The following is a 16,314-nucleotide window of genomic DNA, read 5'->3' as shown; positions in this document are numbered from 1 at the left end:
TGACGGAGACATGAGCTGACGTTCAAAAGTTCACATTCCTCATCCACTCCACCGGGACGAAGCCAAGGAAGTGAGAAAGATCGATGCAGTTGCATACCCAAAGGTAGGACAGCAGTGTCTGCAACGAGAAGGCAGAAGATCCATCTCCATCCTAGAATCTCTCAATCTACCTCTTCAACGTCTTCTGTTTCTCCGCACTCTCCACCACCTTCTTCTTCACCGCCAAACCCTTCCTCCCCCTCACCCCATCGACATACCTCTTCGCCACATTATCCTTATCCGCCTTCTCGCCCAAGTCCTCCAACTCCTCCTCCGTAGTCGGAACCCAAAACGGATCCTCATCCAACATCTCAAAACCCTCAAACACCAACTGTGGCGCCGCGAATCCACTCGTTCGCTGACGGATCTCATCAGAGAACCCAAACGACTCCGCCACAGGCAGTAGAGCCAAGATGGTGAAATTCGTCGACGGCTCAAGCAGAGACTCACTCACGATCCGCCCTCGCCTCCGAGTGATGACCGAGTAGACCCGTCCCAGCACCTCAGCGGAGGCTTGAATCTCGCAAGAATACATCGCGAGCAGGATCCGGGGACTCCAGTCGAGGAAGCCGATGCGGATGGATTCGCGGACCGTGCGGATGATTTCGCCGGTCAGACGGCCCATGTTCGCAGCGACTTCGTCGGGTTGGAGGGTCGTGGAGAGGTCTTCGAGGAAGACGGCGATGCCTTGGAGGGGTTCGTGGCAGAGGGGACCTTGGTGTGTGGCGAGTTGGAAGGCGTAGGCGATTTTGTCGGCGAGAGTGGAGGTTTGTTTGTCGGTTGTAAGGCCATTGGCGGGGGAGTGGTCGGTTTCGTGGAGGCTGTCATGAGGTCAGTGATTTTGAGCGGGTTTGAGCATGGATTGGAGATGACATACAACTTCCCGCAGATGCCTTCCTTTGTTGCGTCGATTAGGACGTTTGGACCGACGCGCCGTGGTCCGAAAGACGCGATCTGGTCGACGGCATCTTTCCATAGCTCTCTATCGGCTTTGTCCTCGGCGAATGCCTCTGAAAGGCGTTGCTTGAACTCGGCCGTCGAAAGATGCTGGCCAGCATCCACAGCATCGTCTTCTGCCTCGATGTCGTGCTCTCCAGCATTGCCTTCGTCGTCAAGATCGTGCTCAGCTCCAGCGCTGCCTGTAATCCTCTCCTCCTCTTGAGCCTTACGTTCAGAATAGAGACGCTTGACAGCACCACTATGCTTTACCAGAAACTCCGTCACCGGTGCAGGCAAAGGCATCACTCTGATTCGAACAGTGACTTGCTTGCTCGACGTCACGCCTTCCACTCTGCCTCGTCCGAGGGTAGGATCTTGCGGAGGATTCATCTCTTCGGCTTTGACGATGCCTTCTCTGTATGGCACGATTGCTTCACCAGCTTGGATATCACACTTCGCGAAGCGTTCCTTCAAGTCTTTGAGACAGCGTTCAAGATGGAGTTCTCCAGCCGTGAGGATGACGTGCTCTCCGCTCTCCAACTGCTCGTACGATACTGCTGGATCGGCTTGTTCCAGTAGGCGTAGCCCGCGGATCATCTTATCCAAGTCTCCTGTGAAGGTGGGCTCTAGCGCGACGCGGACAATAGGAGCATTCGTTGAGATGGCGGTGGTGGACGACAAATTCGGTGCGCCCTCCAGATGGGAGGAGATCGTGCCGGACTTTAGTACTGCACCTTCGAGACCAGCAATACCGACAATGTTTCCAGCCGGTACTGAGTTCAGAGACTCCAGACTGCGACCCATGAGTAGGTACAGAGCGGTAATGGTGACTTTCTTCGGCAGTGGTTGGGCATTTGCTCGAGCAGGTGTGAATTTCGGCGGCAGAACATAGACTTCATCGCCGACAGTCAATGTGCCAGAGAAAAGTCGGGCGAATCCGATGAGATGTTCTGGATCATCTGCTTGCTCCTCCTCGCCATTCTCGGCCTGAATCTCCTCTTCGTCGCCGATCGCAGCCGTGCTCAATGTGTCCGTCACAGAGTCAACGTCAGCCTCGCCGCTTGCCTGAGCTTGAGCTCTGGCGATCTCTGCTCTCTTCTTTCGACCAAGTTCCCTCGCCTCTTCCGCTGTTAAAGCTCCGCCACGTCGCTTGTTTGCTGGTAGTTCGCTTTCTGGGATAGAGATCATTTTGCTGACAAATGCTATTGTCGGTTCGCCAATAGTCGATGTGGAATGCACCATCGCGTCGTGGATCTTGCTGTCGATGTGTTCGGCGCCGGGTGACTGTTTGAGCAGAGCTGGCATTCTTGCTTCTTGCGCTGACTGAGGTGAGGGTAAAGTCTCGATGACGGAGACAAGAAGCGCTGTGGAAAGCGGAAGCCAAGCAGAGAATACTGCTGATAATAGTGCCTTGGGATCCTTTGATCGCATAATGTGAGCTGGAATGTTGAGGCTCAATCCTTTCGTGATCTTCTCGAGCAGAGCGGAATCTCCCCTGTTGTTAGAACCACCAGTCGTGGCCTCATAGACAGCCCAGACTTGCTCAAGAACAAGCTGCACGAACATGGGCTTCAGGTTGCGACCCTTCAAATGCTTGGGTCCAAGGATCCGCTTCGTTTTCGGATCGAGGTAGAAGTCGCCCCACAGCACTTTCTCAAGAACATTTCGTTTGATGCCCAGCTTCTTCTCGTATAGACTTGCAAATTGTCGTGGTGTGAAAGCCCAGCCATCGATGGCAGAGCTGAAAATGACGTTGTTCTTCTCCGGCTCAAAGTAGATGTCTTCGTCTTCCAATTCTTCATACTCCGTGGTTGTCGTTTCATTCGTGATGACTCCTTGATCGTCCTGGGCTACACTTTCCCGCTGCTCTCTTGCACTGGCGGCCGTCACCTTCTCCTCAATTCTCTCTCGCCATCGAAGATCGTCCTCCATTCTCTCGCCCAACGCAAAGCTTCCCATGACAGCGTTGACCTGCTCCAGTAATTTCGACAAATGAGTATACGCCTCGCCAGGACTCAACTTCAGTTCTGTGATCAGACGATCCATTTTGTTGATGACCAATAGAGGTTTGAGTTTTTCTGACCATGCCTGACGCAACACGGTGACCGTCTGTGAACATACGCCTTCGACCGCATCCACCAGAACAACAGCGCCATCGCATAGTCTTGATGCCGTTGATACCTCGGAGCTGAAATCAATGTGACCGGGCGAGTCGATCAAGTTGATGAGATACTCCTTCTGGACGGGCTCGGCGTTGGGTGCGTTTCTCCGTAGTAGTGAGAAATATAATGAGATGGCAGAAGACTCCATGGTGATTCCACGCAATTGTTCATCGGGTCGAGAATCCAAGTAGCGGATCTTGCCCGCCAGTTTTGGTGAAATGATTCCATTTGTGGCGATCAGGGCGTCTGTCAATGATGTTTTGCCGTGATCCTAGCGAGTGTTAGAAGTGACGAGACACTCTGTTCCTGAGCCTTATAGCACATACAACGTGCGCCAATATACAGATCTAGAATATCTCGTTAGCCGCTGTTCATGTTGCATCGTTTGTTACATCTATTTCTTCTGGAACGTACATTGCGAATTCCATCGCCTTGCTGTTGTAGCTTCACAAGCTTCTCTGGCTGTACGACGGGCATTTTGTTGACTTTGTGCTCGTGCTGGTATATCGAGCCTTGTTGTTGTTATATCTTCAAGACCAGGCGATGATTCATAGTGAGAGAGAGAGAAAGTTCACGATCTGATGATCCTTGGGCGAATCTCTTCCCCAGAATTTCAATCGAAGCTTGTTCCCCCTGCAAAAAAGCCTCGACCCCAGCTCCCGGCCGATATCACCGTCGTCATTGGATGCGCTGCATCAATATCTTACCTTAATTCGTCGACATTTTCCTTCCGAGTTGTTTCCCGTTGAACACCACTACTGCCTCTAATGAATTCGACCGCGATTACCTGGAATGCATACAATAGCTTGCGCCTGCATCACTACTGTCATCCAACCCCGGCCACCGCATGATCCTCGCTGGACGGTAGAACTACAAATCGACCACGCTGCAGCCAACCCGTGCCGGTGCTTACGTCGATCGACACTCCTCGATTACACAGAACTGAGTTTGCTGGCGACCACTGCTGTACAACATCATCGTCAATCACAGGCTGTACCACTACCACCATGGCCGACGTCGCACATTCCTCACACTCCCGACCGCGAGCGATACCAACCCTCACTCCTAATCTCGCCCCTCCACGACACAGTTCTCACCTCACGCTAGAAACATCGCCAGTCACACAATACGGCAGCTATGAATTCGACAGGATCGTCAAGTCCGGTCAGGTCCTTAAGCGGACAAGAAAGACGAAGGTGTGTTGCTGGGAGTAAGCTGTTCACATTAGCACAATGCTGAGAGGATACATAGTCATGGAAGACCGTCTTCATCGTCCTACGGCCGCATCTACTTTCCATATACAAGGACGCCGACGAGTCCAGGCTCCGCCATCAAGTCCAACTGTCCGAACTCACAGCCGTAGCACGACAACGAGATCCCAAACGCAGAGACAAGCATGTCTTCGGACTCTTTTCGCCCTCACGAAATTTTCACCTCGAAGCATTATCCGACAAGGAGGCACATGAATGGGTAGAACTTATACGGCAAGGAGCGGGCATGGACACGAAAGAGGATGAAATGGTCCTTGCGAGTCCAGGCGGAGCAGAATCATCATACGTGGGTTTCGAGCGCAGTATCGACGCACACATCAGTCCGTGGAACGACGAACGGAATGCAGCAGGATACAGCTCTTCCGACGCCGAGGCCTTCCACAAGCAACCTATATCCTCCAAAACACGGCAAAATCGCACGTCTCAAATAGGACAAGGACAACGGCAGGCTTCAAAGACATCCGCAGCAGATTACTACTCCGGAGTCGAACACGGTTCAATGTCCGACTTCTCCGACTCCGGTCTAACCGCCGCAGCTCGGATGTCCGCTCTTTCCCTCTCGACCCCGGATGCTCGTCCAACCACAGCCGGCACCATGCCACCTCCTCCCGCACCCGGCCACTCGGTCTACGGCTCGCGACCCTCGATAGGCCAGCGAGATGCCAGTCAACTCTCCGCCCTTGGTATGCCCTCTCCCGACGAAGTCCGCACAAAACCTTCCGCCTCCGACGAGCGCGTAATAAATCACGGCTGGATTCACCTCCTGAAATCAAAGTCCGGCGTCCGGCAGTGGAAGAAAGTCTGGATGGTGCTTCGGCCGAAAGGACTGGCGATATACAAGAACGAGGAGGAATATTCAGCATTGGTGGTGCTTCCCTTTTCAACGATCATTGATGCGGTGGAAATTGATCCGATCAGTAAGAGTAAGAGGGAGTGCATGCAGATTATCAGCGAGGAGAGGAATTATCGCTTTTGTGCTTTCGATGAGGAGAGTTTGGCGAGGTGGTTGGGTGCGTTCAAAAGTCTATTGGAGAAGAGGAAGGCTTCGAAGGCGGCGGCCGCGTCAGGAGGGGTGGGATCACTGGCGGGTTGAGGATTGACTGCACTATACACGGAGATTGGGTCGCATTAGATGGGTTGAGTACGATCATGGATACGATCACTCGATGTGTTGGTTATTGGTCTCTGGAAGGAATTGGTGACATTGGAATAGATACCCTGGCAGGCAAACACGTTCTACATTTCACGGCTTGATCGGCATCGTCTGTCTGTCTGTCTTTCACACAACGGCAGTACATCCCTGCAAAGGAAATACAAGGACGAGAAACCAATAACTCGAGCATTGTCCATTGAGGGAGGGTACATAGGTAAGTCTTCTCACTTCCAGCGTCTCCAATCCTCTGAGCGACTTCGATCCTAGGGCATCAAATCCTGGTGATGGACGCCATCGCCAGGATGACCGGCGAACTCAAACTCGAACCTCCCCGCGAAGAGATCTGCCTTCCCACTTCCCTTCGCACATCTTTCACTTACACCACCAAGTCAACCTTACTCTTCAACCCACCAGTGAAGCCAAACGCCGTCCTGACTTTATACTCATCCACCATGCCACATAGCGCCGCGACCACACCCATATCCAGTCCTTTCGCCACGCGGACTTTCCACGCTGGTTTGCCGGACAGGGCGCCTTTCGAGACGAGCCAGTCGGGCACAAACGTCGCTACCACAGGACCGGCCTCGGTACCGCCTAGGTGGAGAGCGCCGGATTTCAGGAAGAAAGTCGACTCGGCTGGGTGCGGGGAGAGAAGGTTCGTCAACGTGATGCGATGGCCGCGGAAAGCTGGCGGGACTCGAAGTCAGTGGTGAATATCAATGTACGGTATCGAGTTAACATTACCTTGAAACTTCGACTTGATTTTCATCCGCCTCAGACCGTGCACGTCCATGTACTACTGCTTCGGCAGACGAAAGCGGCGCTTGCGGAGGTCGAAGAGGAAGGTTCCGTTGGGAGAGGAGAAGCGTTTGAGGTGCGAGGTGGTGAGGAGTTTGTTGTCGATTTGGAAAAGCTATTCGGCGTCAGTCATTACAGTGGAAGAAGAGCGTCTCCGGATTTGATAGACTCACTGTTGCTCCGGCTTCGTCTGTGATGATATAGTCTTCCTTCGACATGATGGAGAGCATGTTCTGCTGCACGAACAGGATCTTCTCGGTCTTGGCGACATAATCAGGGAAGATGCCAATAGGCTCGAGAAGGGCATCCAACTCGGGAGAGGGCGGAGGAGTCGGGATACCAACATCCTGGTGAATCGTCGCAGGCCGAATCGCTCGCAAAGGCTTCTCGGTCACCGGAATTTCCAACACGGATTTGGGTCTGGTCGGAGGTTGTGCGACCATAGTGTCGATGCCAGCTTTCTTGTTCATGTTCTGCTCGGTGACAATGGCGGCGGGTGGGATGACGAGAACTGTGGGAGCTTTTTTGACGACTGGCTTGACCTCCTCGGTAATAATGGTAGCTGGAACGATGACAGCCGCGGTGGCGACGGTCGTCGGCTTGACGACTTCGACGACGGTTTGACCTTTCTCGTTGGCGATGGGAACGGTACTGATTTGTTCGGCAGGATCGTGGACTTCGTCGGGATGCTCAATCACGGTGAGGGTTTGGCCGGCGGGCGTGGTGAAGGTTCTGGCGGGAAGCTTCGGCGAGAAATCGACAGGAACTACGATGGCTTCGGTCGTTGCATGAGTGGCAGGGTCTCTGGCCCCTGAATCTTTTTCTATGGACTGCTTTGCCTTCTCTTCGACTTCTTTGGACTCATGATGCTTGGTCTGCTCGATCTTCTCCTCTTTCTCTTTGACTTCGGGTCTCTCCTTTTCCTCCTTCTCCTTTGCCCCCATGGTCTTCTCGGCTTTCTCCTTCTCGGCTTGCACGTGAACATCTGGTGCCTCAGCAGTAGACTTGTGCTCAGGATGGACCTGTGCGTCCGCCATCTCTGCTTGTCGGTCGTAGTCAGAGTCTCTCTCTGCGCGTCTCAGCCGGCGTATCGTAGGGGCGAAACGGGTTCGGAGGTATCCAGGCGATCGAAACTGTGCCGGCGTAAGACGTGATGTGAACTGAGGAGTGTTAAACTACTGATGACCAAAAGATAGAGAGGAGAAGTTGGGTGAGGTGAGGTGGGGTGATTGATCCAGATCTGTGGGTGTTGAATGAAAGGGGATTAAATGTGAGAAAGGGAAGTACTGGTGGCATGGCGATTGCTCGTATGATCGTGGCTACTCTGGCTGCTTTCCAGGCTTATCATGGAGTAGGTACTGTTGGTATGCTCAAGGTAGCGTCATACGACCGAGAATTGTGCTGTCCACCATAGACTGCGGTGTTCATCTTGTTGAAGCTGAACAAGGCATATAATCGAGCATCTGCCTGAAAGACCAGCGCACTAAATCGCCAGCAACCACAGTGTCGGGACACTTACGTGTCGGACATTCGATCGGCAAACCGAGCGGAATTACCGCAACGTGCTTTCCACGAGGAGTGCCGTCGTGGCAAGAGCTTGTGAGCGTCAGAGAAGGCACGGTGGTCAGGTATTGACACATTTTTACTCCCAAGCAGGAGCCAATGAACGTGATGATGGATGGTATCGGTCGGCTGATTCACAAGAAGACGTCAGACGCAGTGCATCTTTGTGCGAACCGGATGGCGATCAGGAGATATCAATACGGTCTTTTTGCTTCCTTGGACATTGAGATGTGCGGAGCAGCATTGGTTCATGCAGCTTCCTCCCACTTGACCGATGCGGAGGGTGGCTGTGAGAACGTATTTCGACGTCGAGCCGGATACGGATATCCTTGCAGGCCATGTATGGAAGAACATGATTGTCGAGCCGATACATGCTCACATCGCTAGGGCGAGCACCAAAGGCGAAGAGTGTCGTGATGAATGCAGCATCCTGTATCGTAACATCCCATGATGAAGTGCCATGTGCGAGCGCTTGATCGAAGAGTAGTATGCGACCCTGCGCACAACGTTGGCACAAGCCCAGGGACGCTCAGTAGTAGGATTGCGGGTGAGTCTGCCCTATCTGAAAAGGGCGTCGATGGTGTTGGCAATACGAGGCCTATCGTTCGCCGAGAGCTTTGAACGCGGTAGTGGAGATCAAATTCTCACAGACCTACGATAGCTCACGTTCGATAGTCTTGTAGATGCAACGACATTCGATACCTGCGTAATGCAATCGAAAGTTCTCCACAGACATTCCTTGATGTCTTCGCCAGTTGACTTCGATTCGGCGCTGTGTAGCGTAAGCAGGTCAACTTCGTGTCGTATGGAACAGGGAGCAGGACGTACGGCTTCATGAGGCTTTCAATGGAAAGGCCCGTGAGTCGCTGCCCTCAAAGACATGCGAGGTATTGGGCGCGGATTCACCTGCTTCGTGGTAAGGCCCGTTGACTTCTTCTTCGAAACATCTTGGACATCGAAGAATGCGCTCCGACGAAAGATCCTCTTGACTCAGGAGGCAGATAAATCAGTCAGCTCTCGCTACGCACTTCATAGATGAACTTAGCCTAGCGATACGCGAATTCTCAGGCTGTGTCCGACTTGCGCAAGAAGTTTCCAGCACAAGTTGCAGAGCGAACTTTCGCACGCCGAGCCTCGAACACATCTCATTGGACCTTCTGCACATCGATCAAGCTTTTTCGAGCGCAGCAACAAACATGCCGGTGCTTGTCAAACTGACGCTCAATCCATCAAAGGGCAAAGCCGCGCCATCGACCAAGAAGATCTTCACGACCAGCGTTGCCTTTGCCTCGCTGCCATCCTTCTCTGCGCAACTTCTCCAGATCTATCACTGGCCATGGCCAGCCCGATCCCCTAGCGCAAACTACAGGATGTACAAGGAGGTGAGCCAGCGCGCGTGTATCCGGGCCTGTAAAAGGTACAGAGTGCTGACATCGTATTGCAGGCTGTTGATGCCCAGTATGCGAGCGGGACTTTTGTCGAGAGCAACGACGAACACATTGCCCTGAGCGACAAGATTCCATCGGATCCCGACGCCGATAATTGGGACGACTTCAGCAATGTTATCTTCGACAATTACGGCTCAGTCAAGGAGTTCCATCATTGTCAGTATCGCATGCGCTTTCCGTGACCTTCGCGCGGAATCAAGCTGATGAACACCAGGCGTGGCGGCAATCTTCGTCTCGCGAGCCAAACGCGCCTTCCGCGCCGGGAAGTCTTTTGCGGAATTTCACGATGAAGAGCTCGCCATCGACACCGATAGGGCGAGGGCCCTGGAAACCGATCCCGGCCGTTGCCAACTTCACATGGAGTTGAATCTCTCCAACGACTTGCGCATCGCCATTCTCGCGCGCATACAAGAGCGACTGTGCCAAGAGATCTGGTTGCAGCCGTTCGACCCGTCTGCCGTGAGTGAGATCAGGCAAGATGCTCGGTGGGAGTCCGTAGCGGGCCGGAAAGCTCGTGGAGAGACGAAGGCGGATGAGAAGGAGGAGATGGATGAGGATAGAGAGGAGAGATTGATGCGACAGTATGGCTTGTGGAGTGGAGTCGTCCGGCTGCAAAAATATGCCGAAGAAGTGAAGGCGTGGCTCGAAGACTGGAAGAACCACAAAGATGATGATGAACGGCTGATGCGCCGTTGCGAGTCTCTGCGGGTGACGGCGCAGAACATGAGATTCGCCGAGTAGATTGAGAATCACCTTGGGTGGTCAACTGTCGCTTTGTATTAGCGAATAGAGCAGGAGGCCGCTTCATCGTTGATATTTCGATGCTGTCGGCATGCCAGAGATGAGAGAGAAGGAAGTTGGAGCTGGCGCAATAGGTGAGGTTGAAGTGAAGCTTCTTCATCCTTGGCGCGTCACCAACGCGAGGGCTCAGCTGAGCTGCACACATCTCTTTTCTTCAACTCCATCATGGAACAAATTTCAATTGCTTCCGTTCCTTGCCTGTTTCTTTGGCCGGTGTGTTCATTTCATTGCGGATTGACAAGCGGCGCAGCATTCAGTCAGTTCCGGTACTCCCAGCGAGCGACGAGATGCCCTTGCCAAACGACGACCGCGGGATGACTTGAGATGGGTCACATTGGCTGCTCTGCCGTCGCACAGGGTTCGGACAAGGGGATAGATCTGCAATGCTCGTTCCCTTCCGAACTCTGCCTTGACATCCGAACGGAATACAGTCAAACCTCTGTATAGGCATATTCCGTATAGCGATAACCTGCGTGTAGTAATATCTCCTAGCCACTTATTTGAAATTAGCAGGCTACAGTAATACAACGATACAGTAATATCTATAAGGGAGGGCAGGGGGTATACTACTGTACGGAGGTTGCCGGTTTTAGTGTGCTAGCGCACTAAAACCCTTTAGAGCTGTATCCTTACGGCTATTATTGCCTCTATATCTATTAAATTTAGTGTATGTTGTATCTATCTCTTGCTATGCCTCGCTAGTCGTTTACTAACGCTTAAAAGTAGTCTCTGCGTGCTCGTAGGATCGCTTATCCGAAGGCTACTTAAGGCTAGCTCTACGAGTAGTTTAAGAAGGAATATAGTATCGAATTAGGCTAGTCTAGCTGCTCTAACATCCTTAGTAATCGATATAAGGTGCTTAATAAAGCCGGAAGAGCTAGAAGTAGTAGTAAGCGTAGTAGTGTTGTTGCTTGTGAGGATCCCCTCACGTGAGCGCAGTCTGGCCTTATCTCCCCTAAGCTGGGCTAACCTGGTTTCGAAGAACATAACAACGAGCTATCCTGGTTACGAAGAGCGCAACAGCGTACGGATTAAGGCAGTCCGATCTAGCTTGCCTCTTAATGCCTAACGATAAGGATTAAAGGGCTACGGAGGGATAGACGATCCCGCTTATAATAAGAGAAGTAAAGGATAGGGGAATAGAACCTAGTAGTAGCTGTATATATAGCGAAGGAGGCTCTCCTCCTCTATTCCCTCCTTTAACGAATCGAGTCGTTATATTCTAAAACCTATTGTTCGATACTTCCCTACTTTAGTCTTTCCCTGCCTTATTATAAGGTAATCCTAACACGCGATTCGTTCGAACTTATGTACTACAGTATCGAACCCCTAATCGACATAGCACCTAAGGCCACTTGCAGACGCGAGGAATCTCCTTCCGACACCTCCGCTCGCTAGCAGGGTACTATACTAGCCGCTAAGTCCGACGCGGACGCCGCCGCCTGCTAGCTAAGCGCTACCTCTATCGCGGAAACTATAGACAATGCCGGAACGACCTAGGAAGGCACCGACTCGACTACTTAGGCTAACCTAGTTTAAGGGGACGCACTAACCTATAAGAAACAGAACTAGGAAGCCCGGGCGGAATACGAATTCCTCGAACTCTAGCAAAAGATTAAGGAACTCCGGAGCGAACTAGCCTTATATAGCCTAATTACCCTAAGGAGGGAGAAACTTGCTAAACTCTTCGTAGAAACGGACTATTTCGATAAGAACAAGGACAGCCTCCCTAAGTCTAAGGAACTACCCGTATTCGAAGGGAAGACCCGTACTAATTACGAAGACTAGCTCCGCGCGGTAGAACGCAACTTCCGCAGATACTATAGATTCTCTAACCGGGAGGACCGAAAGGTCGACTACGCCGCCGACTATATAGGCAAGCTCTAGCAAGACTACTAGGAGCGCTACGTAGATTAGCTCGACGGCTAGACTACGCTAACCTAGACTATAATAAAGGGAGTTATGCTTAACTCTATAGGGACAGAGGCGGAACGCCGCGAGAAGGCCTACGAACAATTGCGGAAGGCCTCCCTCGGAGACCGTACCCCTAACTAGCTCCTCGAAGAGCTAAAAGATCCTTTAGAAGGAGTTAGAAGAAAAGAACGAGGAGCGCAAGATCCTTAACTTTAAGGCCTCCTTACTATAGAACTACCGCTCCCGCCTCTCTAACTACCCGGCTCCGGCTACTACGCTTATTAAGGCCTAAGAGAGGGTTAACAAAACCTACAGGATTATCGAGGGTTAGAAGTAGGAGTTAAGGGACAACCTAGGCCGTAGAAGAGGCAAGGGCAACCGAAAGAGACGCAGAAGTAACAATGTCGACGACTAAGACTCTAAGAAGTCTAAGTCGGAGGACAGATTAGACTAAAGGGGCCTATCTAAGGCTACTTGCTACGGTTGCCGCTAGGTCGGGCATATTAAGCGCGATTGCCCTAACCCTTCCCTCTAGAAGGACTCGGAAAAAGAGGCGCCCCCTAAGTAGACGCTACTGTCTTAGTAGGCTAGGTTCTCTATACTAAGGAGCAGCGTAGGATAGCGGAGCCGGGTCGGCGCCGCTATAAGCGTAGGCGCCTTATTAAAGTTACGCTAACCTTAAATAATCTAGGGAGGACTAGAACGGTCGCGGGACTAATCGACAGCAGCGCGTAGGATAACTTCTATAACTCCTTATTAGCAAAGGACATAGACTAGGTTATCTAGGAGCCGCCCGCTAGGGTCGCGTACAAGACGCTAAACAGGCAAAGCCTTTAGGTCCTTAGCGAAACGCGGAGCTTATATAAGGCCCGGGACGACTTAGGACGAATGTACGGATGTGTCGACACCTTTAGAGTAGGGCGCATCTATAGCTATAAGGTCGTCTTAGGGATGCCTTAGCTCGAGAAATACAATCTAAATATAGATTTCACCCTAAAAAGGGTTAACTAGAGAACGAAGCCCCGAAAACGATAGGCGATAGCCGTTATTAGGCTAGAGAGGTTCTACAGGGAGTGCCTTAGCGAAGTAAACGCGGCACTTTATATTATAACGATCTAGGACGCGTCGGAAGAAGCTAGTCCGGGTTAGGGGGGCGTTCCGAGTGCCTACTCTAACTTCGCGGATGTCTTCTTAGAGGAACTCGCAGGCGAGTTGGCTTCCTACGGTCTATATAATCTAAAGATCGAGCTAGTAGAAGGAGGAAAGGTCCCCTTTAGTCCGATATACGCCCTATCCGAGGCAGAGATAGAGGCTATGCGGACCCAGCTACCCGAACACCTAAAGAACGGGTTTATTAGGCAGTTAACGTCGTCGGCTAGCGCTCTAGTCCTCTTCGCACGGAAGAAGGATAGTACCCTCCGCCTATATGTTAACTACTACAGTCTAAACGCGGTAACAGTTAAGAATAGGGGGGGTCTACCTCTTATTAGCGAGTCCCTCGACTAGCTAGCCGGTGCTAGGTACTTTACTAAGGTCGACCTACGCTATACGTACTATTAGGTGCGTATTAGGGAAGGCGACGAGTAGAAGACGGCATTCCGGACTAGGTACGGCCATTTTGAATACATAGTAATGCTATTCGGGCTTTATAATGCCCCGGCAGTGTTCTAGAACTTTATTAATAGCGTCCTAGTAGGACTAGTTAATGTCTTCTGTGTTATATACCTTAACGATATCCTGATTTACTCTAGAACGCTTAAAGAGCACGAGGATTATGTCCGGCAGGTCTTAGAACGGCTGCGACAGCATAAGCTATATACTAACCTAGCTAAATGCGAGTTCTATAAAAGCTAGGTCGAATACCTAGGCTACGTAGTTACCTAGGATAGGCTGCGGATCGACCTAGAACGCATTAAATCGGTCTAGGAGTAGCTAGTCCCTACGTCTATCTACGACATAAGGGTCTTTATTAGTTTTGCTAACTACTACCGACACTTTATTAAGGGCTTCTCGCGGCTAGCGGCCGCCCTAAACTGCTATACTAAAGGCAAGAAGGCGGCGAACTAGTGCCGAAGAGAGCGTACTTATCTCGAATTAGACGATAGGGCGATCTAGTCCTTCTATAAGCTACGCCGCAAGTTCGCAGAAGAGCCTGTTCTACGCTACTATAACTTAGAGCTCCCCTATTAGGTAGAGACCGACGTATTAGGGGAAGCAATATCGGGCATCCTGTCCTAGCCTTATAACGAGGGGGGCAAACTATAGTAGTTCCCGGTCGCCTACTTCTCGAGGAAGATAATTGCGGTAGAAAGGAATTACGGAACAGAAGATAGCGAGCTCCTTGCTATAGTAGACTCCTTTAAACACTTTAGGCACTACCTCGAGGGCGCCCGCTACTAAGTAGAGTTGCTAACTAACTATGCGAACCTTTAGACCCTTATAACGACGAAGACCCTCTTAAGGAGGTAAGTTAGATAGGCTAAATAGCTGTCGCAGATCGATTTTAGGACTACGTATAGGCCGGGTAAGGCGAATAGCGCCGCCGACGTACTTAGCAGGAGACTAGACCTTACTAAAGAGTCGCATTCGGGCCGATAGGCTACCGAGGAGGAAGCAGACGCTAGCGTCCGCCTCTTCCGAAAGGTATTTGCACCGCCGACAGGGCAGGATAGCCTAGTCTAGTACGTCGGGGCAGCGGTAAGGACCCCGAACCTTCTAGAGCGGCTTAAGAAAGCCCTTAGTAAGGACCCTACCTATAAGAGGATAGTCTAGGAGAAGGCTATCGCCGAGCCTGCCTTCTAGGCAGAGAGGTAGTCCCTAGAAGAGGGCGTTACGTATATAAATAGCAAGGCATACGTACTAGAAGGCGCTATAAGGCTCTAGCTACTCTAGGAATGCTACGACGACCCCCTCTCCGGACATTTTAGCTTTACAAGGACCCTAGAGTTGCTTTAGCGTAGTTTCTACTAGCCTAGGATGCGGAAGTATGTTAAGGAGTTCGTAAGGACCTACTAGGCATGCGAAAGAGCGAAGCTACGAAGGCACAAACCGCACGGCCTGCTATACCCCGAACCCCCCTCGCTAACTCCCTAGGCCGACATTACGCTAGATTTTATTACTAACCTCCCGCCGAGCAAGTTCCTAAGCTAGTCTTACGACTATATACTAGTAGTAGTAGACCGCTACACTAAGATAGTCTATTACGTGCTATGCCGGAAAACGATTACGTTAGCTAACCTCGCTAAACTTATAATAAAAGAGGTTGTCCGCCTCTATAGCTAGCCGGCTACGATTACGTCCGACCGCGGGCTAATCTTTACCTCTAAATTCTAGAGCACCTTTTGCTACTGCCTCGGGGTACGCTAGAAGCTAAGTACGGCGTTCTATCCGTAGACGGATAGTTAGACGGAAAGGCAGAACCAGATACTAGAGCAGTATTTACAGACGTACTACAACTATAAGCAGGACAACTAGGCCTCTCTGCTGTCGATAGCGGAATTCGCCTATAATAACAGTATGCATACGGCAACCGGGCTAACGCCGTTCTAAGTATATATAACGAGGGACCTACGAAGGTCCTACTAGCCTAGAATGCGCTAGAAAGATAGCGAGGCGCTAAAGGCTGTCTAACTCGCGGAGCAGATAATTACTAACTAGAAGAAGATGCGCGAAAGACTAGCTAAGACAAAGAAATAGATAGCTAAGTAAGCGAACAAGCATAGGAAGGATATCTCCTTTAACGTAGGTAACGAAGTCTACCTAAATACGAAGAACATTAAGTCTATGCGGCCGTTACCTAAGCTCGACTATAAGTATATCGGACTATATAAGGTTAAGGCAATAGTTAACTACGTAATATACATACTCGACCTCCCTAGCTCGCTAAGTATCTACCCTACCTTCTACGTCTCGCTTCTTAAGAAGTCTATCCCGGACTACTCTAGCCGCAAATAGGACAAAATAAAGCGGTACGACGTAGGGGACGGGGACGAATAGGAGGTAGAAGACATCTTAGATAAAAAAGAGGACGACTTATATAACTTTAGTTACCTAATTAAGTAGAAGGGCTTCGAGGAGCACGAGAACTCCTAGGAGCCTAGATATAACATAAGCCCGGCGGTAATAAGAGCATTCCGCCGTAAGATAGGCTAGAAGGAGCTAAAAAGGCGTAGGAAGATGTAAGAAAAATCCCGAGGATTTCTAAGGGACTTAGACAAAATTACTTA

At 51.1% G+C, this 16,314-nt stretch overlaps 4 protein-coding genes across 4 annotated transcripts; 2 read left to right on the top strand and 2 right to left on the bottom strand.

The window, feature by feature from the left end:
- Positions 1–59: 59 nt before the first annotated feature.
- MYCGRDRAFT_68874 (uncharacterized protein) lies at positions 60–3,617 on the bottom strand (the record flags this gene model as incomplete). The annotated part of the gene is made up of 3 exons (XM_003855061.1): positions 60–860; positions 917–3,411; positions 3,555–3,617. The coding sequence occupies 3 exons, from the start codon at positions 3,615–3,617 to the stop codon at positions 167–169; spliced, it is 3,252 nt and encodes a 1,083-aa protein (XP_003855109.1).
- Positions 3,618–4,147: 530 nt separating this feature from the next.
- MYCGRDRAFT_68870 (uncharacterized protein) lies at positions 4,148–5,504 on the top strand (the record flags this gene model as incomplete). Its single annotated transcript, XM_003855327.1, has 4 exons — positions 4,148–4,336; positions 4,392–4,713; positions 4,849–4,986; positions 5,062–5,504. 4 exons carry the CDS (start codon positions 4,148–4,150, stop codon positions 5,502–5,504), a joined length of 1,092 nt encoding a protein of 363 aa, XP_003855375.1.
- Positions 5,505–5,827: 323 nt separating this feature from the next.
- Positions 5,828–8,002, bottom strand: MYCGRDRAFT_91043 (uncharacterized protein; the record flags this gene model as incomplete). The annotated part of the gene is made up of 5 exons (XM_003855060.1): positions 5,828–5,939; positions 6,008–6,251; positions 6,378–6,477; positions 6,536–7,401; positions 7,882–8,002. The coding sequence occupies 5 exons, from the start codon at positions 8,000–8,002 to the stop codon at positions 5,828–5,830; spliced, it is 1,443 nt and encodes a 480-aa protein (XP_003855108.1).
- A 1,119-nt stretch (positions 8,003–9,121) lies between these two features.
- On the top strand, positions 9,122–10,114 carry MYCGRDRAFT_91042 (uncharacterized protein; the record flags this gene model as incomplete). The annotated part of the gene is made up of 3 exons (XM_003855328.1): positions 9,122–9,307; positions 9,370–9,529; positions 9,588–10,114. 3 exons carry the CDS (start codon positions 9,122–9,124, stop codon positions 10,112–10,114), a joined length of 873 nt encoding a protein of 290 aa, XP_003855376.1.
- Positions 10,115–16,314: the final 6,200 nt, after the last annotated feature.

This window comes from Zymoseptoria tritici, chromosome 2, assembly GCF_000219625.1.
Source record: "Zymoseptoria tritici IPO323 chromosome 2, whole genome shotgun sequence".
NCBI classification, from domain to species: Eukaryota; Fungi; Ascomycota; class Dothideomycetes; order Mycosphaerellales; family Mycosphaerellaceae; genus Zymoseptoria; species Zymoseptoria tritici.
The sequence above is the reverse complement of the archived record's forward strand: the minus strand, read 5'-3'. Positions and strand labels throughout refer to the sequence as shown.